The 26,350-nt window shown below is 33.3% G+C and overlaps 1 protein-coding gene across 2 annotated transcripts in view; it reads right to left on the bottom strand.

Annotated features, from left to right (window-relative positions):
- The window catches only part of LRP6 (LDL receptor related protein 6), a 125,273-nt gene that overhangs the window by 20,142 nt on the left and 78,781 nt on the right, over positions 1-26,350 (bottom strand). For both annotated transcript variants that reach the window (XM_074269163.1, XM_074269162.1), the window contains exons 8-16: positions 22,441-22,657; positions 21,653-21,942; positions 18,845-19,071; positions 14,828-15,012; positions 13,446-13,772; positions 8,780-8,982; positions 7,462-7,673; positions 4,822-5,012; positions 1,830-2,039 (exon numbers count right to left, since the gene is read on the bottom strand). In XM_074269163.1, the coding sequence (XP_074125264.1) occupies positions 1,830-2,039; positions 4,822-5,012; positions 7,462-7,673; positions 8,780-8,982; positions 13,446-13,772; positions 14,828-15,012; positions 18,845-19,071; positions 21,653-21,942; positions 22,441-22,657 (2,062 nt within the window). The remainder of the gene's footprint in view (positions 1-1,829; positions 2,040-4,821; positions 5,013-7,461; positions 7,674-8,779; positions 8,983-13,445; positions 13,773-14,827; positions 15,013-18,844; positions 19,072-21,652; positions 21,943-22,440; positions 22,658-26,350) is intronic.

The raw sequence follows: 26,350 nt of genomic DNA, 5'->3' as shown, positions 1-26,350 counted from the left end.
CATTATTTTTTTAAATAGCAAAGATTTCTATCTAAACTAAGGTGTTCTCTCTCTCTTTTGACTTACATTATATAAACTACAGGCAATTCACTGTCAACATAAAAAATGTTTGGCACACGTCAGTGTAGTAATTACTAAAGCAGCCATTTGCCTAAAAACATACCAAATTCTATGGATACAAAGGCCAAAATAAAACAATCTCTGACTTCAAGGAACTTACACTCTTCTTATGGAAACAACATGCACACAAATGTAACTTCAAATGAACTTCAAAAGTCCCTCCCTCAAAAACAAAACATTCTGCCACAGTATGTGTAAGAAGTACTAGAATGTTAGAAACCTAAAGCTTACATGTTATTCTTTGAGGAAACTGAGTTTAAGTATTGTCCTGATGAGGATATGAATTGCAATAGCAGAAGAAAGGACAGAGAAGGCTAAAAAAAACCTTATTTTCTGAGAGAAATGACTTTAAGAGGAAAAAAAAAAAGCAAAAAAATATTTGGGAGGAAAATTTTAACTTATGGAATGAGAGAAATGAATGGTGAGACTGATTAATGAATGCGAAGTCAACAATTGTAGTGACAATTAAAGATGACTTTGGCTGTGACGTTTCTCCCAGATGACATAAAGTAAATCTCAGTCTTTGTTTTGTTGATCACTAATTACATTGTTAATACATAGTATTACCAGTCACTTTTATGTTTATATGAGTTATGAGAAACAAAAGTTTATTTATGGAAGAAGAGATACCACTACTATTTTTAAAAAAACTCCAGTGGGGGTAGGGGAGCAGCTACAAGGTATAGTAGCTAGAACATCAGCCCTGAAGTCAGGAAGACCTACCTGAGTTCAAATCTAGACTCAGTTATTTAACACTTCCTAGTTGTGTGACCTGGGAAAGTCACTTAACCCCAATTGTCTCAGGAAAAATAAACAACGAAAACAAAACAAAACAAAACAAAAAAACTTCCAGTGAATATTTGAAATAACATTATTAATTACTAAAAGTGCAGCACCTTTCATTAATCAAATTCTGAATCCCCAGAAGTGAATTATTATAGTATTAGATCTTCTCTGCATGTTTTTCTTAGAACAATTTTGAGGGGAAAGTACAGAATTGGAGGAAGAGAACAAATACCTTTTATGTTCTTGTTTTACTTAAGTTATAATGTAACTTTTTAGTGATAAACGATGTGGAATAGTGGAAAGAATGTTGGCCTTACAAGTCAAGAGATGTGGGTTAGAATACTGTCCCAACATATTTAGTTGCTTTGTAAGTCATTTAAAACCCTCAGAGCTTCAGTTTCCTCATCTGTAAAGTGAGGATAATAATAATTGCACTACAACACTATTCACAATGTTATGAATAAAGCACCTTTCAGAAAGTATTATAAAAAGGTGAGATGTTTTTATATATTTAGTAAGACATAATTTGCTAAGACTGCTTTAGCATTCACATTTTGTCTCTTAATGATCCCTTGCAATTAAGAATTGTTTAAAAAATTACTCTTAATCTTGCAAAAATGTTCACAAAATACAAATTTTCTCTTTTATGAAGAGGAGATAGTAGCATAAGAGAATATGATTTTGGTAATGGATAGAGAAGTGGTATCAAAATCAGGAAGATTTGTGGTTTTCTGTATTGGGCTAGGTGAGGCAGGAAACCCAACAAAGGGTTTTCATGAATGAATCATTATAACATTTGCCAATATAGAATGAGCAAATGGTTTCCTTACTAATTATGCTAACAGTATTCTACCAAGGGACCTGGATACTACTTTAATATAATCTTCAAAAGTACAAGGTCAGCAACCACATTAGCTACTTACTATATTCTAGAAGATTTAGTTCCTTTACAGCATGAATGTCACTGAGTTGGGCAATTCGAGCCTGGACTTTGGTCCTCCCCTCACGACCAGTCATGTCAATTTTTTCAATCATTTGCTGCTGCCTATCAATCCAGTACAGCCAATTTTCAAAAACAGTCAGTCCCACAGGCTGCAAGATATTGGAATCTTCTAAAACTATTCGATTGGCACCTTAGTAAAACAAACCACACAGAAACAATTTAAGTAAAATTCATTTAAACACATGCATTGAAATTCTATTATTATTATATGTGTAGCATTAAACCAAGTACTATGGGAACTTAAAAATCTAGTTGAAAAGATGACATGCATTTTAATAAAGTTTTAAAAATGCTAGTAATTACATGAAATACCAAATCAATGACACAAACTTCTTAATATTATTTTCTTCAAATCAGAGTGGAAAACAACCTAACAGTTTATCTACCTCTATCCAAATGAAGAAATATCTTTTACAACATCTCAGAAAAATGGTCATTAAGCTTAAATACTTCTAAAATGATGGAGAATTCAATAGTTAATGAGGCAGTCCATTCCACTGCTAAAAACAAAACAAAAGGAAAAAAGACTCTGACAAGATTCTTCTTTATACTGAACCAAAATCTACTTATCAATAATCTTCACTGTAGTTAGATTTTTTTCCCAATCAATTTTATTTTTTTCTTTTAAACATAAAGAAAACAATGTACGGATAACATAAACCAAAACAAAGTACCCTGATGAACAGTCTCTTAAGGTTTCCATTTCTGGGCAAATTCTTTGAAGAGTGCTTCATTGACAGAGCCTCTTTCTTTCTCTAATTCATTTCATTTACGTCTTCTCTGGTTTTTCTGAAATCATCCTATTTATCATTTCTTATAGCATATTAGTATTCCATAACAATCCTATATCATGATTTGTTCAGCCATTTCTCCAATTGATGAGCATCCCCTTCATTTCCAGTTCTTTCCCACCACAAAAAAAGCTGCTATAAATATTTCTGTTCAAATAGGACCACTTCCTTTTTCTTTCATCTCTTTAGGGTAAAGACCTAATAGTGGCTTTGCTGGGTCAATGGATTATGTACAGTTTCATAGGATAATTTTAAGCATAATTCCCCAAAATCACTGGAATAGTTCACAATTTCATCAACAGTGATGATTCTACATCCCCTCCATTATTTGTCATTTTTCTTTTCTGTCATGTTAGCCAATTTGATAGATATGAGGTGGCACTTCAGAGTAGCTTTAATTTGCAATTCTCTACTAGTGATTTAGAGCATTTTTTCATAGGTATTCAGTTTTAATTTCTTCTTTTGAAAATTTACTGTTAACATTCTTTGAATGTTTATCAGTTGGGGAATGGCTGTTATTTTTTATAAGTGTAACTCAAGTACCCTAGATATAAGAAATGAGACCTTTCTCAGTAAACCCTCTTTGCAATGAACCCCCTCTCCCCCTCAAGTTTCCTGCTTTATTTCTAATCTTGACAGCATTGGTTTTATTTGTGCAAGAATTTTTAAATTTCATGCAATCAAAAGTATCTAGTTTGCTTCCCAAGAGCCTACCTCTTGTTTGGTCATGAACTTTTCCTTATCTACAGATCTGACATAAAATTTTCCCATGCTTCTTTAATTTATTTTTATCAAAATCTGATATATCTAAATCATGTACCTAATAAACCATGAGTTTATCTTGGTAATAAGGTGGGAGTTGTGGTCTATGCCTAGTTTCTGCCAAACTACTTCCCAGTTTTCCCAGAAGTTTTTGTCAAATAACAAGTTCTTGTCCCAAAAGTTTGGAACATAGGGTTTATCAAACAATAATTTACTATAGTCTTTTATTTCTATATATTACATTATTCATCTATTCCACTGATCAATCATTCTATTCTTATTCAACACTACAATGTACTGATGATTACTGCTTTGTAGTATAGTTTGATAATTGGTACTCTTTCACATATTTTTCACAGATACTCTTGATGTTTTGTTCCTCCAGATAAATTTTATTATTTTTTTCTAGCTCTAGAAAATAATTCTTTATTATTATCCCTGACTGGGATGGTATGAAATAAGAATATATATATTTTTAATTTGTATGAGAAGTGTTTTTGTAATTGTGTTTATACAATTCCTAGATATGTTTTGATAGGTCCTAATTATTTTATATTGCCTTCTATTATTTTTAATGGAATTTCTCTAGCTCTAGCTGCTGGTTTTTGTTGGTAATATAAAGAAATACTGGTCATTTGTGAGTTTGATTTAAATACTACAACTTTAAAATTGTTAACTGTTTTGATTAGTTTTTAATTGACTATCAAGGGTTCTCTTAAATGTACCATCACATCACTTGTTTCTAAATTCCATGCTTTTTTGCTGGAAGATCTCTGGGTAAGGACTTTCCCCCCCATATTCAAGGATATCAAAGCCACAATGAAGAAAAAGTTGCTGGAATCAATGAATTCCATTCTCTAGGTAAAAAGCAACAAATCTACAATAAGCTAAAAAGAGATACTAAAAAATGATCAGGCAAAGAAAAACTAAATTGATTCATCCTAGCAACAAATATCTGGCTTTCAGGAAATGAAAGAATGAATATTATACAACGTTGGCCAAAACTGACAAACATAATGACAATAGCAATAACAATGAATTTTGCATGTACAAAATACTATGTGGTTGTTATTGATTAATTCTGATATCACTGGAAGCATGCCAGAAGAGACCAATAAAAAAAATTGTACATAATTATTCTGAATGAATAAAAAATTTATCAAGCACTTACTATGTGCAAAGGATTATGTTTAATTTATTATTTATTTGCGTGTTGTTTAATTAAGCTGGGCAAAGCTTGCTTTAAAGGTTTCTAACATTTCAAATCAGAATTAAGAAAAAAAAAAAAAAAAAGAAAGGAGGTGTGAAGAAAGTGAGACTCCCCAGATTAAATCATTCAGAAATACTATTCTTGGGTACCTGAGAGATCACTACTTTCAATTCGCCGGAGATCTGAATCTGCCCAAAACAGTTTGCCCAAGCGGCTGTCAAGAGCTAAAGCTATAGGTTTACTTAAGCCACTGAAAAAAAGGACCTCTCTTTCTGTTCCATCCAAAGCAGCCCTCTCAATTTTGGGAGATCTTTCTTGAAGATTGGTAAAGTACATATACCTAAAGGGAAAAAATGGAAAAAAGTCATAAAAATAAAAAATTATATTGATACAAATATAACCAAAACCTCACTAATGTGAGTTAATACTTTTTTTTTTTTTTAAAGATAGAAATGAATTTTTACTATTTTCATAGGCTCAACAAATTAGGATAACAAAACTATAGACTAGTAGATGGCCTTAAGAGCTCTGCTTTAGTAAATAGATCAGATTTATAATTAACTTGCTAGATGTTTTAGGTATAGAAACAACTATCCAAAGCATCTGGTAAACTCCTTAATAACTATACGAAGAGCTTCAAAGGAAAACCTGATTCTCCAAAATCATGCGTATGTGGAAGAAATAAAAGCTCTAGAAGAAAACAAACAAAAAACCCAATGAAAATAAGTAGCCTTCTTTATTTTTAAAAGAAAACCCCTGAAAACTAAATCAAACTAAAATTAAAAACTTCATAGATCAGAAGGAAATATTAAAATCAAGTCAAAAGATTAAAAAATAAAAAATAAAAAAATAAATCTGATATCAAAAATAACTGATATGGGAATGAGATCAAAGAGAGGTAACTTACGAATCACTAAAATCTCCTAAAATCATAATTTTTCAAACAACTTAGACAAGATATTTGAAAAAAATTGTGAACGAAAATTGCCCAGATCTATTAATTAGAGGGCACTAAGACAGAAAATAATTCACTAATCACCTCCTAAAAGAAACAAAAAAATCCCAAATTCTCAGGTATGTTACAGCCCAAAATCCAGACTTTTCACATCAAAGAAAAACAATACTATAAGCAGTTTAGGTACCAATGGATTCCAAGCAAAATTACAGATGACCTGGCTAAACAATAAGGGATCTTTAAATAAAATATTTCTGATGGCAAAAGAAGTAGACTTAAAATGAACAATACATTATCCTACAAAGCTGAATATAATACTGTTTGAGAGGAGGGGAGGAGTACTCTAATGAAACAGAAGACTTGCAAGCATTTCTGATGAAAAGACCAAAAGTGAGTAGAACTCTAAAGTAGAAATACTAGAATAAAAAGAAACCTAAAAAGGTACATTTATTTGAGTATTTGGAAAGAACAATATGATGATGTAGTGACAACATTCTAATAGAAGGAAAAGGGAAAAATGTCCCTTCAGGACCTTAACATCTTCAAAGAGCAAGATTAAGTTAACTTTTTAAAAAATAGAGGTAATGAGGGTGGTAGACTGGTTCTGATCTGAGAATTTAAAGAGGAAAAAGAAAAGGAAGAATGAAAAGAATTCACCTGTATGGAAAAGAGGAAGAATGAGATAAAAGCTTGCTATCCTCAGAATAGCAAAGTGTACATAACAAAGAGAATATACAAATTAGGAAGAAGATGAACTGCATTCCTATCTGAAAAGGAGGACTAAACATCCATATAAACATTCAATTTGATATAGAAATACATCATACTCATCAGGAAAATACATGAAAATGAGGGAGTAGTTGAGGGAAGATAAAGAAGGAAACAGTTACAAACAAAATAAATATCTTGATCTTGAAAAAGGGATTATGGGAGATGGGAAAAAGAGAAGAAAACAATGAGAATCTAAGAGAATACGTTAGTGTGCCACAAAAACAACAGAAGAATCACTGAACAAAACTGTGGTATATAAATGTATTGGAATATTATTGTTCTCTAAGAAATGATGCAGGTTTTCAGAGAATCCTAAGCAGTGAATTGATAAAGAGTGAAGTGAGAATCAGGAAAATAATTTATTTAAGGACAGTGAGATTAAAAGAAATATCTGTGAAAAACTTAAGCCTTTTGATCAATGAAATAATCAACCACATTTCCAAAAGACTTCTGATGATGTGCATTACCTGCCTACTGACAGAGGGAATGAATATAAGCTACAGAAGTATACAATTTTGTACATATTATGTAGATTTTTTTCCTTTAACTATACTTATTTGTCAAAAAGTAGAAGGAAGGTTCAAGAAAAGACATAAACAAGATCTTTTCACAGAAACAAAATTAGGGCCAGAATTTAAAAAAAAAATATATTCTTTTAAATAAGTAGTTTAAAGCATTATTTTTGTGTTTGCAAGTTTCTTTTGCTTTGCAAACTTATTTTTCATAAATCAAAGTTAACTTTTATCTAGTTTCTGTCTGAACATCACAAATTCTGAAGAGATTCTGAATTATCATTCTATGGCATTAAGATCAAACTTTAATACACATAATTAACTTTTGTGATCATATAACCCCCCCACACACAAGCACCCACGTGTGCACACACACAAAAGGGTGATAGTTAGAAGGATTACTTTTTGCTTCAATTACCAAGTTTTAGTACCTATAATTAAGTATATATCCTTTTACAATTTGCTTACTTCAAAACTCTCATACTCTCTTCACTCTATCCACAATGAAAATATTCCCACTGAATTTCTAATATGCTTTTTACATAACGTACCCTTTCTCTGGGTTTACCATGATGGCTCGAGGTCGGTCTTGCTCTCCTTTGAGAACCACTCCAACAGGTCTTCCATCCAGCCTTGTTACATTAATAACATTAGTGGCCTCACAAGTCCAATAGATGTAGCGGCTATAAATGTCAATGCTGAGGTCATAGGGCTGCATCTCCACATTCTGATTTGGAACTGAGCTCACAACCACAGTAAGACCCTTTAGAAAAGAAGGGCAAAAGACTTTTACACAAATGATATTAGGTTGAAAATTAGACAATCCTGGGGCAGCTTCATCTAGTTAACTATTAACCTATAGGAATGGCTGACCACAAGAATGAACTAATTCTCTCAATGATCAATATGTAATACTAAGTTGCCCAATCCAAGACATTCCCTGTAAGGTACAATAGAGAGTTGAGAATATATTAATAATGGTATTATTTGCCCTTAACGTCATAGCTTGGGAAGAACTATTCTCTAAATGCTAGGCTGTCATTTGTCAGTTAGCCTTAGCCCAGGAAATCAAATTCATTTATACAAAATTCAGTGTCACAAAACAGCAGTATTTATAAAACTGAGCAATACAGAGTTTGGGGAGTAGATGAATCTTACTTCAGTCCATGCCAGTGGGCTAGCTTGCTATTTCACAGGACTGATTTCTCTAAATATATATCTATAGAAGTACAACCATGTGAGGGGATATAACACTGCTACAGTTTTGATCACTAGTTATTACTCTATTAGTCCTTTCCCAAAACACCTAAGGCTTTGAAAAAAAAAATGCTTCAATGATCTCAGCCCTAATTTATTCATCCCTAAACACAGTCCACTTTCTGATTTTTTTAAGGACTTTACCCAACTTTCTCTCAGTCAGAGCTATGACTAAGTTAACAGATAATAAATATAGTTACTTAAGCTCCACAAAGTCAGTTAGTATTAATGGTCCGTGTTTAGTATAGATAAAGCAATGGTTTGTATAAGCATGCCATGACTTTTTATCACATCTTACCATATTACTGTAATCACAAACATATACTAAAAACTTAAAAGATTGCAGCACTATCTATTAAATACTTCTACTTTTATTAGTTTTAGTTGGAAAGCTTTTTTGCCCTCTGGATCAAGAAAAGAAATAAACACTTAAAAGAAATGAATACATATATATGTCTATCTTTGAACACATATGAGGGTAGGAAAAGGTAGCAAGAAAAGAGAATAAAAGGGGCCCATAATGCACAAGATGGCAAGGACAGTAATTGGGTCTAGTTAAAGAGGGAAACTCTTCTAGAAGTCTTTAAAGTTTGAGCCAAGTTCTTCAATTACCTGGCTACCATCTTCTTGTGCCTTTCGAATCATATTTTGTCGTGAGTCAATCCAATAAAGTTGTTTGTCCAAAGGGTCATAGTCAATGGCTCGAACATTCCGTAGACTGTGTATAGGGAGGATAATATCAGGACTCTGTTGTTCATCTATTACCATGCGGTTGATGGCATTCTTCTGACTGAAGAGCAGGAAAGTGGTAGGAGCTTAAAGAAAGGGAAAAAAAAAAAAAAGAACTCTATAATATTCCACTGGAAGAATCAGGCCAATGTGAATACTATTAGGAATGTTATATCATATAAATTTTGGTCAATTCCAGGATGTGGAAGGGGAAGAGGGAATAAGGAAGTGATATTGTGAATCTGGGTTTTCTTCCACTATGTGTGTACTAGGAAGGGAAGCAGAAGTTGAGGCACAGGACAAAGTATGAACTTATTCAAAAATGCTTAGTGTAATCAAGACTTAAGCAGGCCCACAAAAACCTCAGAAAAAAAAGTTACAAATTTTATACTTCTTTATGAGAGCCAGAATCATTTTAAGTGGATAGGGGTATATCAATATATAATCAAAAGTGTTGAGATGATCAAACAGAGTCATGAGGCTTAAGTTCTACTCCTGGTTCTGCCACAAACTTAGACAAGTCATTTACTCTATGTCCTCAAAAAAAAAAATACTTACAACAACAACAAAACCATGAAAATTGAATAACTGTATTCTCCTCTAAAAAGGTCTAATATTTTCCCTTCCTTCTCATTCCTTTTCCCCAAAAAACTCAATGTCTGATACAATGCTTAATTATTTTGAGTGTTTATTCCTTGGAAGAGCAGAGGTATCTTTCACTCTGCCCTTCTCAGAAAAATCTAGGCTATGGTGAAACAGCATGAAATCCTTCTTCAGGATATCATCTTTTTTTCCTAACTCTTCTGTCTTTGTCTTTCTCTGGCTTCCCAAAGGCATTCAAATGTATCTGACACTGAAGTCAGTTTTCTCTTATATTCAGATCCATATAATGTTTACTTGTACAAGTCTTTTCCCCTCTCTATTAGACTGTGCTTTGAGAAGAAGTTGCTTTTCATCTCTATAGCCCCAGTACCAGTACAAAGCAGTACTTTTAAAAATATTTCTTTGAATTATATTGAAATAATCATACAAATATCACCTGAACTCTAGGTACAAAGTGAATGTTCTTCCCCCCCCCCCCCCCCCCGAGGCTGGGGTTAAGTGACTTGCCCAGGGTCACACAGCTAGGAAGAGTTAAGTGTCTGAGACCACATTTGAACTCGGGTCCTCCTGAATTCAGTCAGGGCTGGTGCTCTATCCACTGTGCCACTTAGCTGCCCCCCAAATGTTCTCTTAAGAACACAGAAATAATTGTTTATTTGATTTAACTGCACTGCTTTTTCCCTTAATTTCTATACACCTTTAGTTTATCTGAATATTCATAGAATTCATTAGCTAATGAAGTCAGCTTTTACTTTATTTGGTTTTTAGTACAGACAATTTCTTTTGGAGATGATTAAAAATCATATGTTATGCAGGCAATATCAATGGCTAGATTGTAGCAAATGACAAATTTCTTCATTTCCTTTTTAGAAGTTCTTGAAAAATATGAAATATTTCTACCAATAGTACTACTTTCTTAGGAAGTCACGGTAAAGAAGCCTAAGTGAAATAAAAGGTCCACATATCCCTGAGACTGTATAATTCTAAGTATTTTGAAATGAAGGTCTTTAAATGAAGAAACACTCAAGAGATAGTGACAGATAAGACCATTAAATATTCTGTGAACCTCAGGAGAAGCATCCTAGTCTTTAGGGGCAACAACTGGAATGCTTTCAACTAGGACCACACTACAACAAGACAAATATTGTGCTGCTATAATTGATGCTACCCCACTTTCCACAGCAGTTATTTCAAATCCTCAAATCTCCTATGGTACCCTTTTCTTCCACTCACTAAGCTGAAAACATCACCTCATCCTTAACTGAAAAAACTGAAACCATTCACCAAGAAGCACTCTTATTCCTAATCTCTCAAACATTTAATGTCTCCACCTTCACGCACTTCAAAGAAATGGATCTTCTTCCCAAGTTCTCCTCATTCACCCTTGATCTCATATACCCTTCTCAATTTCTCTAGCAAATTGCCTCCACTTTCCTTCCCTCTTTATTTTTTTCCCTACTAGTTTCTTCCCTGCTATCTACAAAAACATTCATGTTTCCAGTGTTTTCAAAAATATAACCATCTTTACAAGCTTTTGTTCTGTATCTTTATTCCCTTTGTGGTTAAACTAGAGAAAATTATCTATGTTCCTTCTAAAGCTCTCACCTCTTCACTCTCCATCTTCCCCTCAGTCCCCACAATAATCTAGCTTCCAATTTCAACATTTAACTGAAAGTTACCAAAGATCACTCAGTTGCCAACTCCAATAATCTTTTCTCAATTACCATTCTTCTTGATCTCTTAGCAGTCCAGATATCCATCTTCTGATAATCTAAATTTACATGACAATGTTCTCTCCAGATTCCTGCTAGATGATTCACCCAGTCTTCAGGCTTTATATCATGTGAAACCCATGTAGGGGATACCCCCATTAAGTGGGGATACTTTTTCATTTCCAAGCTTTTCCTTAAGCCCTCTTTTCTTTAACTTGATGTCACTGACTTCCATTATTTATTTTATCTATACTGATGATTCCCATTTCTATATATCTCACTGTCTCTTGGTCCTTTCAACAACTGCTCTATATAGGCAATAATAGTATATTTTGTACTAGGAACTGTTTTAAATACTGGGGGATACAACGAAAAGCAAAAACCAGTCTCCAAATAGCCTTAATTCCATTGGGGAGAAAATGTATAAATAACTAAGCACATATGCAATATATGCAGATTAAGTGGAAGATCATCTGAAAAAGAGAAAATAGCTGGAGAGACAATGAAAGAAAATAGAACATGAGCTGATTTTTGATGAAAAATGGGAAATCTGCCCCAACTTCACATAAGATGCAAGCTCACATAAGAGTCATGATTGAGATTCTCCGTCTCTAATTCCATTATTCTTTTTAGCAAATATGATTAGACAAGTTTGTCTAAAAACATCTGCAGGTTTTAGTGGGCTACAAGCTGAATATAAATTCTATAGCAGCCAAAAACCTAATGTAGTAGTTGGTGCTGCAGAAGATAGTCTTGGAGTCAGGAAGGCCTGAAATCAAGTCTGTTCTCAGATAGTTACTTTTTTTGTGGGCAAGTCTCTTAACCTGTTTACCTCAGTTGCCTCAAATGTAAAATGGGAACAATACCAGCATCTATAACATTGAGTTGTTTGAAAATCAAATATAAAGCACTTAGCACAATGCTTGGCACATGGTATGCACTATATAAATGCTTATGGCTACATTAAGAGATGCATATGAATACATGAATATATTTATGAATTCTATGAATATGGGAATATAGTACCTAAAACACTAAGGAGTCTCAAGATTCTGCTAATAGGAAAATCAATTAAAGGAACCATAATTATTTTAACTTAAAGAGCAGAAAGAGAAGCTTAAAGGAGAGAGTGAGTGGATGAAGCTTAGGCTTACTGGCTTTGGCCACAAGGAGCAAAATTATCAAAATGGGTAAACAGTACAAATAAATGAATGAAAAAACATGCTTAAGTGCTTGCTAAGGCAAAAACTTGGATTTAAGACATCCAGATGGCATCAGTTGTTTCAAGAGGCAATAGTTTCTTCTTCATCTGAGTTCTTCAAACAAAGGCTAGATAATCACTTATTTGGGAACACTATAGAGGGGATTCTGATTTATGTTTGGTTTGGACAACATGGCCTCTGAAATCTATTCCTACTCTTGAGTTTCTGTGATTCCATGAATCCTATGATAAGCCTTCATCTACCTACAGAATACATAGGTAATTCCTATAATATGATGTTACCTTAGTAGTCAAATTAATGATAAACAAAGAAAATTAAAAATGTATTTTTCCTTTGGATTTTCTGTTTTATATCCCATAGAAAAGGGTAAATGTCTACTTTTTTATGGTTAAAAAACAATTGTCATTGAGTATTTCCAAAGAACTAATTTTATCTAATACTTCTGGGATTCCATTCTCTTTGGTAAATCTACTAATTCTTTCCCATTCACTATCTGCTTCTTTCTTAAATTCTACATCTAATCACTATTCCCCTTGTTACTATGCATGAGAATGTATAAAAGTGGTGATTCTATGAATATGACTATTTTTATGATTCAACAGAAAGATATGTCATTTGACTACTGATTTTATATTATCTATATCTCTTCATTTCCATTAAGAGAAAAATGAAAACTAATTATATTTACTTTGTTTCACTTTGGGGTTTAACATATTTTAATTATTTAAATATATATTGAAATTTTTTATGCCAATTAGAAAAATTATTGTCAATTGAAAAGAGTTAATATTTTGCCACATCATCAAATATTGTTAGTATCACCAAGAAAACAGTTAAGAAAAAATTTGCTGGGTTTTTTTTTTTTTTGGTTGTTGTTGTTTTTTAATTAACTCTTTTTCCCGTAAAATTATCTTTGGTCTGTCACATTTTTGACTTCAGAAAGAATGGCATAAGGTTCCCAAACTGCTTTTTCCTCAAATTCTAAGTTATTCATAGAGAATTACACCTTACCACTACAAGTCCTGTTGTCAGTATTCAATGAGTAGTGGGCTGGACATCCACATACAAAACCACCAACTGGCACAGCCAAACAGAGATGCGAGCAGTGCCCATTGCTGGAAGCACATTCATTCCATCCTGCCTGCCGAGAAGAGTGAAAGACTAGGATGTCCATCACATAATCCAAATGGCCCTGTATGATGGTTCGGTTTTGGCCACTGGTTTTGTTGGCACGTTCAATGCTACGTCGGCTCCAGTCTGTCCAGTAAATGTAATCTTGGTACTGAGTCAAGCCAAAAGGATGAGGCAAGTCATCTGCTATAACTTCACGGTTCAGACCTGTTTTCAGAAAAGCAGTGGAGAGGTAAAAAGAGGGATGAAATATGGGCATATAAATGTCTTGCTGGCAATACAAAACATTTTGTAATATGTGGAAAAATTATATTTGTAGCTAGTAAAGTATAATTATTATAATTATTTCAGAAACAACCTTGAAAACAGTGTAATCTCTATAGTCAACTCATCTATATTCACTTCCGATTAATATTTTTACTTTATGCCAACTTCTAATACAATATAGATCAACTTCTATGAAAATAAATTAATCACAAAAAAGTTCTCAGGAGAAATATTTACCAGTCCCAGTCCTTTATTCACTCTTTTCAAATAATCTTAAATCCAATACAATTTCTTTATAATGAAAAAATGCAGTCAGTCCTATTGGATTTTTGTTAGTGACATTTTACCTATGTAAGTGACTATTATTGGCCTTTATGTAAGAGACCACAACTTGAAATGTTAACTTTAAAACAGTTCATACAGAAAGAGAAAAAAAACCATATGTATTCAGCTTTCTTATAGAAACAATGTTTCATAATACCGCCTTTGAAATGAGATATTTATGAAGTCTACTGCAATTCTGAATTAAGAATTATATAAGCACTGCTATCATTATTAGCATGATGATTATCATCATCAAAGGATAATTCTGGAACAGTATATCTTTTTATACTTAGGTTTCTCCAATTTACTCTTCCCATGCCTATTTTTTAAAAAAATACCCTAACAACAGAGATTAAAAACAAAACAGAACAAAACAAAACAAAACAAAACAAAAAAAAAAAAAAACAACACTGTAAATGGGACCAAGAAAAAACCTAGGATAAGAAATTGATAGCATAGACCCTCCTCCTACCCCAGTTTAAGGAGATTAGAATATAGCTACAAAGCTTGGTTGTTCAAAATGTTTCAGTAAATCTACATACATCACATACATATGACATTCATAATTAAAAATAAAATTTAAACCACCTCAATCTAACTTTATACTCAAAACTTTAATAATAATCCACCACTTGAAAGCCTCAATTTGAATGAATGGAACTACACCTTACCTAGCATATTTGAAGATTCAATTAAGTTGGTATCCAAGTCTGTCCAATAGAGTCTTCTTTTAGCATAATCAATAGTTAAACCATTTGCCCGTCCTACATTTGGAACTAATGTAGTACGTTCACTTCCATCCATTGCAGCTCTGTCTATCTTGGGTTTTCCACCCCACTCAGTCCAATACATAAACCTAAAATCAAAATACCCATCACTGTATATTTTTCATTTTTGATCATGTAAATAAAAAGAAATATCTTATAAATAATTATGTAAATTTTAATAATTGAATTGGACCACAAAGGGAAAGGCAAATTAGGGCTATAAACAAATGCTTCATATTTATAGCATTTTCAACTAAATGTTGTTTTCTTAAATGCTTGAATAGAAGCCAGCTCTTCTTGTAACATTTCCAATAGTATTTGTTTCATCCAAAGCCTCAGAACTGGAACCCTACCAAACACTTCCTACTATAGCACTTGGTATATAATAAATCTCTATTTGCAAAGCTAATGAAAACAAAGCAAAAGTGGTTAAAATCTAGCCATATTCATCAGAAAATCAGCAAAGTCATTAAAGAATTTTTAAAAATTAAAGCATTTATTAGTTTCTTTATATTCTACAGATCTTTCTTACGTTTCTAAATGTTATTTTTCTTGTACTTCTAATAAAAAAGTGTGCAACTACTGTCTATCTACCCAGGTTACTTATACCTTCGGAAGCTAATAATTAATGTGCAACAAGAAAATGGTATTTACACACATATATTGTATCTAGGTTATATTGTAACACATGTAAAATGTATGGGATTACCTGCCATCGGGGGGAGGGAGTGGAGGGAGGGAGGGGATAATTTGGAAAAATGAATAAAAAAAAAAAAAAAAAAAAAGTGTGCAAGAGGATCTCCCTGCCTAAAGCCTATTCTTTCCTCTCTGCTCTCCTCAAAGAATTAATAGGAGAAAATTATTAATTGAACTGATTCTGATACTTTTGTTATTAAGAAAAGATGGAATGAAAATTCAGTGATTAGTTGCTTTAAGAGCAGCATTGGTACATCAATGAAATATGTTATCTTTTTTTCCCATTCTGGATAAATTATTCACTTCTAGATTACAAAAGTAGTAAAAGAACACTATCTTATAGTAGCAGAAAACTGATCTTAGTCTGGTTTCTGTTTATCAAGTGTCTCCGTCACCAAATTTACATTAACAAATATTACTCTAGATATCTTGTCCACTAGCATGCAAGAAACTAATACTACTAGCAGAGCCAAATATAGAAAAATTATTTTATTTCTTAATCTCAGCACTGTCCTCTTAGAATAATGCTGAGAAACAAGAATAGAATAGTGAAGCAAAGGTCCTAGAAATCAAGTTCTATGAAGCTTAGCTGAAGGAAATGGAGACTTTTAGCCTAGAGAAAATACAAAAGGAGGAGATGCCAGCTTTCTTCAAATGTCTAAAAGAAAAAGTTGAAGGAAATGAAGTTGGAAAAAAAAAAAAAGCAGATTTATGCTTACTGTAACTAAATTAACCTGTGAAAATTAGAGCTATGCAAAAGTACAATTGGAAAAGTAGATTTTCCCTCACCAGAGATCAAGTAAAGGCCTGAATGACTAATGATCAAGTTTATTATAGGAAGGCATTCTTGTTTGTGTACATTTTAATATTATATGACTTCTTGAGGCCCTCTCCAAGTATGATATTTTATGACTCCGAAAACATGTCCCATCATTTTACAGTCAATTTCTGTTAGATTCTAAGGATACCTGCTACTTACATATGAAAAGATCAGGTGTCTGTCCCCTTATGAAAACTGATTAGAAGTCTTACTATTTAAATTATACTTTTAATTATAGAATAACTTTTTTAAAAGTATTTTTTCTCCAAAAAATTTTCCCCATTATTTTTCTTTCCTAACCCTGTGAGGCAAATAGGTAAGATATTTCATAGATGAGGAAACTGAGGAATAGAGATTAAGTGATTTGAATGTCACATAGATAATTAACAGAATTAGAATACAAATATTCTAATCTCTAATAAAATGTTCTTTTAGTAAAATCAATACAATACTAGTTAGAAACACTACAAGTTGGCCCTAGACTAGAATTCTCCTGGAATTAGAGGTTGTAGGTTCAGATCCTACAACTAATGCTTATTATTACCCATAAGACCTTGGGCAAATCACTTAAACCTCCTTGACCTCAGTTTCTTCCTCTATAAAATTAGGGAGTATCAGACTAGATAGTCACTAAGATTCTTTCCATTTCTAAAAACATGACCTTCCCACACAGTGTTTTTTAGGCTGTACATGGGTAGCATTTCTCAAGTCATGGTTGTATGCACACCCTTTGGGATTTGAAATGTGTGTGAGACAAACCTGATATCTGCTAGTAGTGACCCATGCCAGTGTCCTTGGTCATAAATCCTAAATTTGTCTGACAGTTAATGTTAGAAGGCAATATCAACTTCACCTTAATGCTACATGATATCATCAAGAATGCTGACTCTGAATATGGCCTGGTTAGACAGTTAATCAGGGAAGAAGCTAAGTAATATGAAATTATCTACTTTAATCTCAAATATGGCAGATATCTATTATTTAAACATGTGAATGTTATTAAATTAATTTCCATTCCTAATTCTGAGTTTGCCCAACTGATGATTTTTTTTTTTTAAAAAGAAAAACATATTCTAGTAAATCATTCCTAGGACAATACCTGTAATCCAACAGTTCTCATACTTTTTGGTCTGAGATGCTTTCACACTCCTAAAATTTTTTCTCTTCTAAGGACTTTTTTTTTTTTTTTCATCTGGATTATCTCTCTTAATATTTACCACTTTAGAATTTTAAACATTTTAGTATCATGAAAACAATTTTGATCTCATGGACCCCACAGATTCTCGAACCCTACTTTGAGAATTACTATTATAGTCTATAGAACCAAAGACTACTTTGTTAATGGAATTTACTGTAATGTATGTTTCTTTGTTTTTGTGGTAACAGTAAAATCTTACTGATATGAATCAATAAATGCAGTCTGAATCACTCAAAAGTCTAAAAACTGAGCATGTTTTGTTTTTTTCTATGCAGTTTTATTCCTTGGAAGTACAAGTGGCATCTTGTACATTGAAGTACAAGTCTTAATTTTCTAATAAGATATGAAATTATTACAACTTTTTTTATTTTTACACGTAGACTCCAAACTATTTAAAATAACTCATTTTAGGTATATAATCATTCTATTAAACTTTTTAACCCTATTAATTTGTTTAAATTAATGTCTAACATAATGTGTAGGTACACTCAGCTCATTATCATCCATTCTAAATCATAGGCAAATAAAATTAATGATTTTAAAATAAAGCCTTTCACAAGGCTTTTCATTAGTTGTGACATATGACATCTTTAACAAATATTACTTAGATCATTATACACTTCAACAACAATACTATATGATGATCAATTCTGATGGACGTGGCTCTCTTCAACAATGGGATGAACCAAATCAGTTCCAATTGATTTGTAAGGAACAGAACCAGCTACACCCAGAGAAAGAACACCGGGAAATGAGTATAGACCACAACATAACATTTCTACTTTTTCTGTTATTGTTTACTTGCATTTTTGTTTTTTCTTCTCAGGTTATTTTTATTCTCTTTCTAAATCCAATCTTTCTTGTGCAACAAGATAACTGTATAAATATGTATACATATATTGTATTTAACATATACTTTAACATATTTAACATGTATGGGACTAGCTGCCATCTTAGGGAGGGGGTGAAGGGAAGAAATTTTTGCAATTTTTTGCAAGGGTCAATGTTGAAAAATTATCCATGCATATGCTTTGTATATAAAAGTTATTAAAAAAATTTTTAAATATTACTCAGAATAGCAAGAATCTGCCCTTAATTATCTGACTCTATCCCCTCCCAAATAATGTATTCAAAGCTTATCAATGCCATCCTCTTGTGCCATGAGAAAACAATCTTGTGTAAACTATAAAGGTAAAATTAAGCTTACCCTTCAGCAGGGTCTAATGCAAGAGCTCTGGGGCTATCCAGGTCCTTCCATACCAAAACTTGTCGATGTTGCCCATCCAACTTTGATACTTCAATACGATTTGTTCCAGTGTCTGCCCAGTATAAATTCTTTCCTAGCCAGTCTACAGCCATGCCTTCTGGATAATCCAAGCCAAATTCTACCACATGCTCCAGTGAACTGCCATTCATAAATGCTCTGCTGATAGTCTATGGAAACAGAGATAGATTAAAATATACAAATAATAACACTAAGATTTACAAACAAAATACAATCCCGAAGAATAATTAGGATTTATGATAGATGATATTTTTTAAGCAAAACCATAAATAGTGAAAATATTTCATATTATTTTATAATCTCTACTGTATTATGAAATATTAGGTGACTCTTATTCAGACCTAGCAAACACTAAAAATACAACAGTGACCTTTAGAATTTACTGTCATATCAAAGAAGAAACCTTTGGCATCTTCAAGAATCAAAATGCATACTAACACATCTGATGTAAATGATCTTTATTTTTAAAATATTGTTTGGTCACCAAGTAGAGAAACATGACTACAATTTGTGGTTAGCTACAATGTAGACTCAGCTCTCTGAACACATTTGGAAATGTTATCCAGAAGGTTGACAGGATGACCTTGATATTTTTAAACAAAGTAACCTTCCATAGATCCTATCTTATCTAATATATCCTGACTTCTATTTCAAATGAAGCTTCAAATTCCGTCAGTTAAATAGTTGCATTAGTTACACAGATACTCTAATGAGTCACTTAACCTGAAACTGATTTGGGTGCAACCTGTACACAGCAGCTTTAAATTCCTTCCGGGATGAAAGCTATCATCACATAATAAAAACCGTAATAAGCTACTCAGGATACAATATAATTTACACAACCCCCAAGAAAGAAGACAAAAATATCTGGCACAAAGAAACAAAGTTTCTCCAAATTTCTGACATATTTTCTGATCCTGTTGTATGATGCTACCTACTTTTCCCCCCTTCCTATATGAGAATGAAGGTGAAATGATGACTTTATCAAATCAGTTTAAATCCTTCTATTCCATGTTGCAAAACCAATAATTTCAATTGATTAAGCATTTTAAAAATGCATGAAATAATTTACTAGCCCAACTGTTTATTAGATTATTTCTTTATCAACTATGAACAAAAAAGAATTTTCTCTAAGACCTTAAACTTTTGCCTAAGGTAGAATATTTATGAAGATGCTGGACTGTTTACTTAGGAAAGAGGAAAGTCACATACATGAAATACAATTAGCAAAACTAAAAATATGAATCTTACTGTGGAATATTCATAGCAGTTAGAAAAAAGGAAAAAGCTGGTAAATTATACAGCAACCATAGGAGTACTGGGGGAAACTCTAGATCAAAAGGCTCAAAGTACTATTTACCTCAACTTATAGAAACAAAAAACCCACCTAGAATCAGAGGATTTAAAAGTTGAAAGTCACCTTAAAAATTATTTAACTTCTCTTTTTATAGAAAAGTACAGTAAAACCTAAAGGAGTTAAGTGACTTATCCATGTATTAAGCACAAGAGTTGGATCTCAAAACCCATTTCAGTGGTTCTTTCTAAAATGCCATAATTGCATCTCACATTGCTGCATGGATCATCTCGCTCTTTTGACCCAGTAGTGATCTCTTTCCACAGGTATCTCTCTGGCCCTGAAGTATAACAGTAAAAGGTTACATGGATCATAGGCTCAAAGCTCAAAGGGCCCTTAATGGACATCATTTTTACAAATGAAGACATTCGGGACCAAAGAGCTTTAGACTCACAATTCTAGATAGTTAAGTGACCCAGCTAGAATTTGAATCTACAATTTCTAACTCCTGATCCAGCCAATATTTTCCATTGTACCACATGGCCTAATGTCTCTGGGCACTATTGGCAAGCCAGCATGATAAACAAAAGAGAAGGAAAAAATGAAATAGTAAAAAGAGAAGACAGAAAAAAATATATATGAAGAAGGGTAATATGTTCATTCTTTACTCTTGTTCTAGGACATGTTGTAAGTGACAGACTGACATCTACCATGCTTAAGAATCTCAGAACTCCATCAACAGTATTAACCAAGACTAATGCATTGGAATCACTGGAACAAAAGATATCAGTATACAAGGGGGAAAGAGGTGTGAAGGGCCAGGAGCAATAATATTGTAGTAAAAATCTGAAGGAGAGAAGATGTTCCCCAAAAATTTGTGGAAAGAAGCATGCCATTTTCCCCCCTTTTCTTTCCTTTTCACAGCTGTAATTAAACAACTGAAATTTTGCCAATAAAACTAGTTTACAATCTATCTCTATATATTCCTACACCAATAAAGGCCTTAAAGGATCCTCCCCCCAAAAATTCATTTCTTCTCCAAATTCTTTCTTCTATCACTGTCTTCACCATTCTAAGAAGCAGGTATTGTCTTCATTCAACTTCTAAGAAGCTTCCTCAAACATGAGAGAGACTAGTAATAAATCAAACTGTTTGGCCAAAAATAGTAGAACACAGCCCAGAAGTCAGGAGGACCTGAGTTCAAATCTGGCCTGAGACACAACACATCCTAGCTGTGTGACCCTGGGCAAGTCACTTAGTCCCAATTGCCTCAGGGAAAACAATAATAGGACAATATGATGTAGAGATGATAGAAAATTGTAAAATTTGAGTGTTGAAATAAATTGTCTATAATTTCTAACCCTAAAATTAAACAGAAAAATACTTTTCTCATTCTTTATAATTTCCATGCTTTAGTTCCCTTTAACCCCTTTTACCTTCAGAGAAATATCAGTCCAGTAAATACGATTGTCTGTTACATCAAAATCTAAAGCAGAAGCTTCTTTCACACCAGTAAGTGGGATTGCCACATTGTTGTTGTTTGTTTCCAAAGAAATGCGTCTTATGTCTGCTCTCCGAGAAAACAAGAGGAAAGCTTCTGGAACAATGCAAGTCTTCATGTCACTGATAAGCTCAAAGCCAATAGGGCAGGCACAGCGGAGTCCTTGAGGTCTATAGAGGCAAAGATGGCTACATCCCCCATTTTCATTAGCACATGGGTTGGAACCTAAAAATAAATTATGGAAAGAGAAAAAAACAGACATGAAGCAACACAATTTTTGGTGCCAGTCATTTTAAGATTGCTAAATATTTGGTGAATAAAGCCATATGTGTATTCTCTTCCATACTCAGACAAGCAGAATTCATAGACCAGTAAAGAAATATAAATTCATTAGAAAATTCTTTTCTTCTCCCCCATGGTTAAGTTCCAAGTAAGTGAAATTTTTTGCATAGAACCGAATGTTTTTAGTAGGGCGGCATTCCTCTAAAACCACCAAAACTAAAATTTTGTTGCCAAAGCATTAAGTCCCATTTAAAAGGGTCAACCAAATTCCTTATGTTTTTCCCCCATTCTGCCACTGGGGAAAATTTGAAAGTGCCAGAACTCACTAATCATCCATTTTAACTATTGAAAAAAGTTGTTCTGTAAATTTCTGCCTATTACTCATCTCTCTTCCCTTCTTTCTCTATTTCCAAACATTAGGTTAAGTTCTAATCTACTCACCAATGATTCGATGAACATTTGTGGCTTTTAGGCCCATAAGATCAGGTAACTGATCTATGATGATTTCCCTTTCAGCACTTCGTTTATGCACCCGTTCAATACTACGCCTTTGCCAGTCAGTCCAATAGACATAGTCTCCAAGCAAGGTAAACCCAAAAATGTGAGGAATCTTGTCTTCTACCAATACTCTTCTTCCAGTACCATCTGCATTCATAACCTTTAGAATGGCAGTGGGAAGGAGAAAGTTATAAATTTACCCATTACATGAAGAATACAATATAAGTAAAATAACTTAGTTGAGATTTTATTTTTAATCTATACTTATTCACTTTTTTTTAAAATTCCCAGAGCAGGCTAATATAGATCATTTCCTTCCTCACAACCTCAACTCCATTTCCTTTCTAACCAACTATTTGATTAAACTAGGAGGCATCTGAAGAGGGCTCAATTCAAACCCCAAATCCTCAGGCTCCTTACCCATTTCTTTTTCTTTTCTTTCATCTAAATGTAAGGGTGGGGAATACTGGAGTAAATCAAATCACCCACAACACCTAAAATAAGTAAACTAGGTTACTGAAATTACCTCCTTAATTGCTTTCCCTGCCACAAGTCTATCACCACTCCAGACCCTCTTATTCACTATTCCATGGCCATTTTCCACAAATAAAGATCAAAACAAAGGACTCACCTAAACTTAACCAAGTCTAATGGCTTCTTATAACTACTGGGATAAAATATAAACTTCTTGGTTTAGCTTCCAGAGTTCTACGAAACCTGGCCCCAATTTATCTATTCAGTCTCACTGGATATTACTCTCCACCCTACAGTCTGAAATCTCACCAAACTGGCCTTTTCTCTGTTCCACACACATCATACTCCATCTCCCATCTGTGGTTCTGTACTGCCTTTTACACATGATTGGAAATAATTCCCGCACTTCTTCCTCATAATGTCCTGCTCTGCTTTTACAATGCAGCTTAAGAATCATCTTCTAATAATCCTTTTCTGATAACCGTTACACTCCCTTCCCTCACCCTACCTAATATTTAGTTTGTATACGTATGTATTCACTCACTTTATATTTATGCTGTATATGTGCATGGCAGAAACAATAGGGGATAAGTGACTTGCCTAGGGTCACACAGCTAGTATGTTTTACATGTCTGAGGCTGAATTTGAACTCAGATCCTCCTGATTTCAGGGCTGGTGCTCTATTCTGCTATCTAGTTGCCCTGCTGTATATATTTTTACAGGTATTTGATGTCTCCCCCATTAGAATGTAAGCTCCATGGGAGTGAGGACTGTTTTATTCTTTGTACTTTTATCTCCAGGGACAAGAATAATATCTGGCACAAAGTAATAAATCTTGCAGACTGACTGATAGGTAGAAAGGTCTAAGTTTGTTCCCTAGATGGAAAAAAAATGTTTCTTCATACTGGTTAAGGAATGTGATCATACCTTCTGAGGCCTCTATAAATTGGCAGGGATTTGATTAGAATAAGACTTCAGTGGCAGTTGAGAGAATTCTAGATAAACCACGGCTTGAGGATGGGGAAAGGAAAGAGAATAAGCATATCTCTATCTAACTATATGAAGAGATATTTAGATATCTATTTTTGCAGATAGATGTCTATATCTCTCTATATATCACCACCCACCTACATGCTAGGTATTGTGCTTTATAAATATTATCTTATTTGATCCTCACAACCATGGAAGATAGGTACTGTTATTATTACCACTTTTATAATTAAAGAAATTAAGGCACACCGCAGGTAAGTGACTTGTCCAGGGTCACACAATTGCTAAATGTCTGAAGCTCGGGTCTTCCTGTCTACTGGTACAGCACCTTAACCATTCTATCACCTAGTACCTTATCTTTCTGCTCCCTCACCCTAACCCCCTCCATTGCTGCATGGTCAGAGAAACACCATGTAATCTCTGAATAAGGATAATGGACTTTCCATCTTCCCATCAAAGAATAGCTAGAACAGGTGACCAGTCTGCCTTGGAGCCAAAAACAGACTGGAAACACAATAAGTGATGTTTTGTTGGAATCTCAAATTAAATGTCAAAAACCAAGTTATCTTCCTAACCTCACTATTTTTAGAGGAGGAACCACCATTTCATTACCTATAGGATACTTTTTCCATGTTCAAAATTTTGGTGTTATTTTTGCCTCTTCTCTTGATTTTCCATATCTAAATATTTGCTAAATTTGGTAAGGAGTATCAAATTCCAATTCAAAATTTGATTCCCAAGCCCAAGAATTACCATAAGCTTTGATTACTACAACAGCCTCTTTTATAAACCTTACAATTCTTCTTCACACTGTTGAGAAATTAGTGTTTTATGTATTCATAAAACATTCCCTTCTCATATTCTGTGTCCAAAACTTTTCAGTGATTTGCTAGTGCCCATAGGTAAACAATAAAACTCTAGCATTCAAGATCTTAATGTGGTTTAGGCCTGTGGCTTTACAGTTATTCTTCTCCTCTATGCTTTTTTCTCCTAGAGCTAGAGGATTCCACACTAGCCCCTAGCTACAGTTTGCCTGGGAGCCTCTCTCCCTTTTCTTGCCATGGGGATCTACTCAGGCCTTTCTTGTATACTCTGAAGTTACTCTGCACAACTTCTACCTACTCTGGTTTAATCTTCTTTGCCAATTTCCATAGAATTCTGACAGTTTTTAATGTAGCATTGAATTACAGAAATGAATAGCTGATTCAGCTTATTTTTCTTTTTCTAATCCATTTTTAGAACTCTACAGAGCTGTTTTTAGGAAATACAGTCTTAATACACTAATTTTTTTTTTTTCCTTTTGGAAGAGGGACAAGGAGAGAGAAATACAGCAGTCACTTATGGGCCTGATCTCACTACTGATCAACACAGAGCTTTGAGACATTTTTACCCTTCTTTTGACAAATGATAACCCCACCCCAATCCTAGGGCTCACCATATTGGTGTAAGGATTAGTTCAAATATAGAAAAATTTTAGTCTATTGAAGCTCAACTGATCGATAGGCTTTAGTAGCAGAATTGCAGACAAGCCCAACCTTGTTGCCACTGTCCTATGCCTACAATTCTATTAAGCAATATTGCCTGCTTCTTCAAAAGCAGCAATTAAAACTTCATCAGAAGTGAAAGTGGCCTCCTGTTCCAGATAGGAAAAAAGGTCATAACATCATTTTACTGAAATGCCTAATATTGATAACTAATTATTTTTACTTATGTAAAACAGATTTAATTTTATGATATTTGATAAATAAAATATTCAGTACATGGCAAAATATGAAAAACTATAAAATGTATTTAGATAAAAGTATGGAAATAAAAGGGCAGAATCACTTCTATTTTAGCTAGATGACCTATCTGAGCATCTCGGTATGCATAGCAAAGAGTCCTCTTGAATGAAATTCAAGAGATTTGAGATTCTATTCCCAGAAATACTATTAATCAGTTCTGTGATTTCAAATATGCAACTTGACCTACCTGGCTTACAGTTCTCTTATTGTAAAAATAAGGAATTTGGGCTAGATGATTTTTATATAATCATTTTTAGCTCTAAAATTCTACAATAAGATTTTTTCTAAATAGTTTATCTACAGTGTAATAACAGAAAATGGCAGATATGTGTACTATTATCCTTTCTATTCCAAGCTTTAAATACTGTTTCCATGCTGAATAAAAGAAAACAATTATTAAGTTAAAAATGTAAAATGTTTTTAATTTTGCTCCTCAATCAACAAATCTAATTCAATAATCAAGTCAGTATATTTAATAAATATCTTTTATAAGTAAAGCACTATGTTAAGTGCTAATATATAATAAGATATAATCAGAACAATTCAACATGAAGAGGGTAACATATAATAAATTATGCAATCCAAAATAGAACAGAATCATAAAT

This window comes from Sminthopsis crassicaudata, chromosome 5, assembly GCF_048593235.1.
Source record: "Sminthopsis crassicaudata isolate SCR6 chromosome 5, ASM4859323v1, whole genome shotgun sequence".
Taxonomy (NCBI): Eukaryota; Metazoa; Chordata; class Mammalia; order Dasyuromorphia; family Dasyuridae; genus Sminthopsis; species Sminthopsis crassicaudata.
This window is presented reverse-complemented; position numbering and strand designations above follow the sequence as displayed.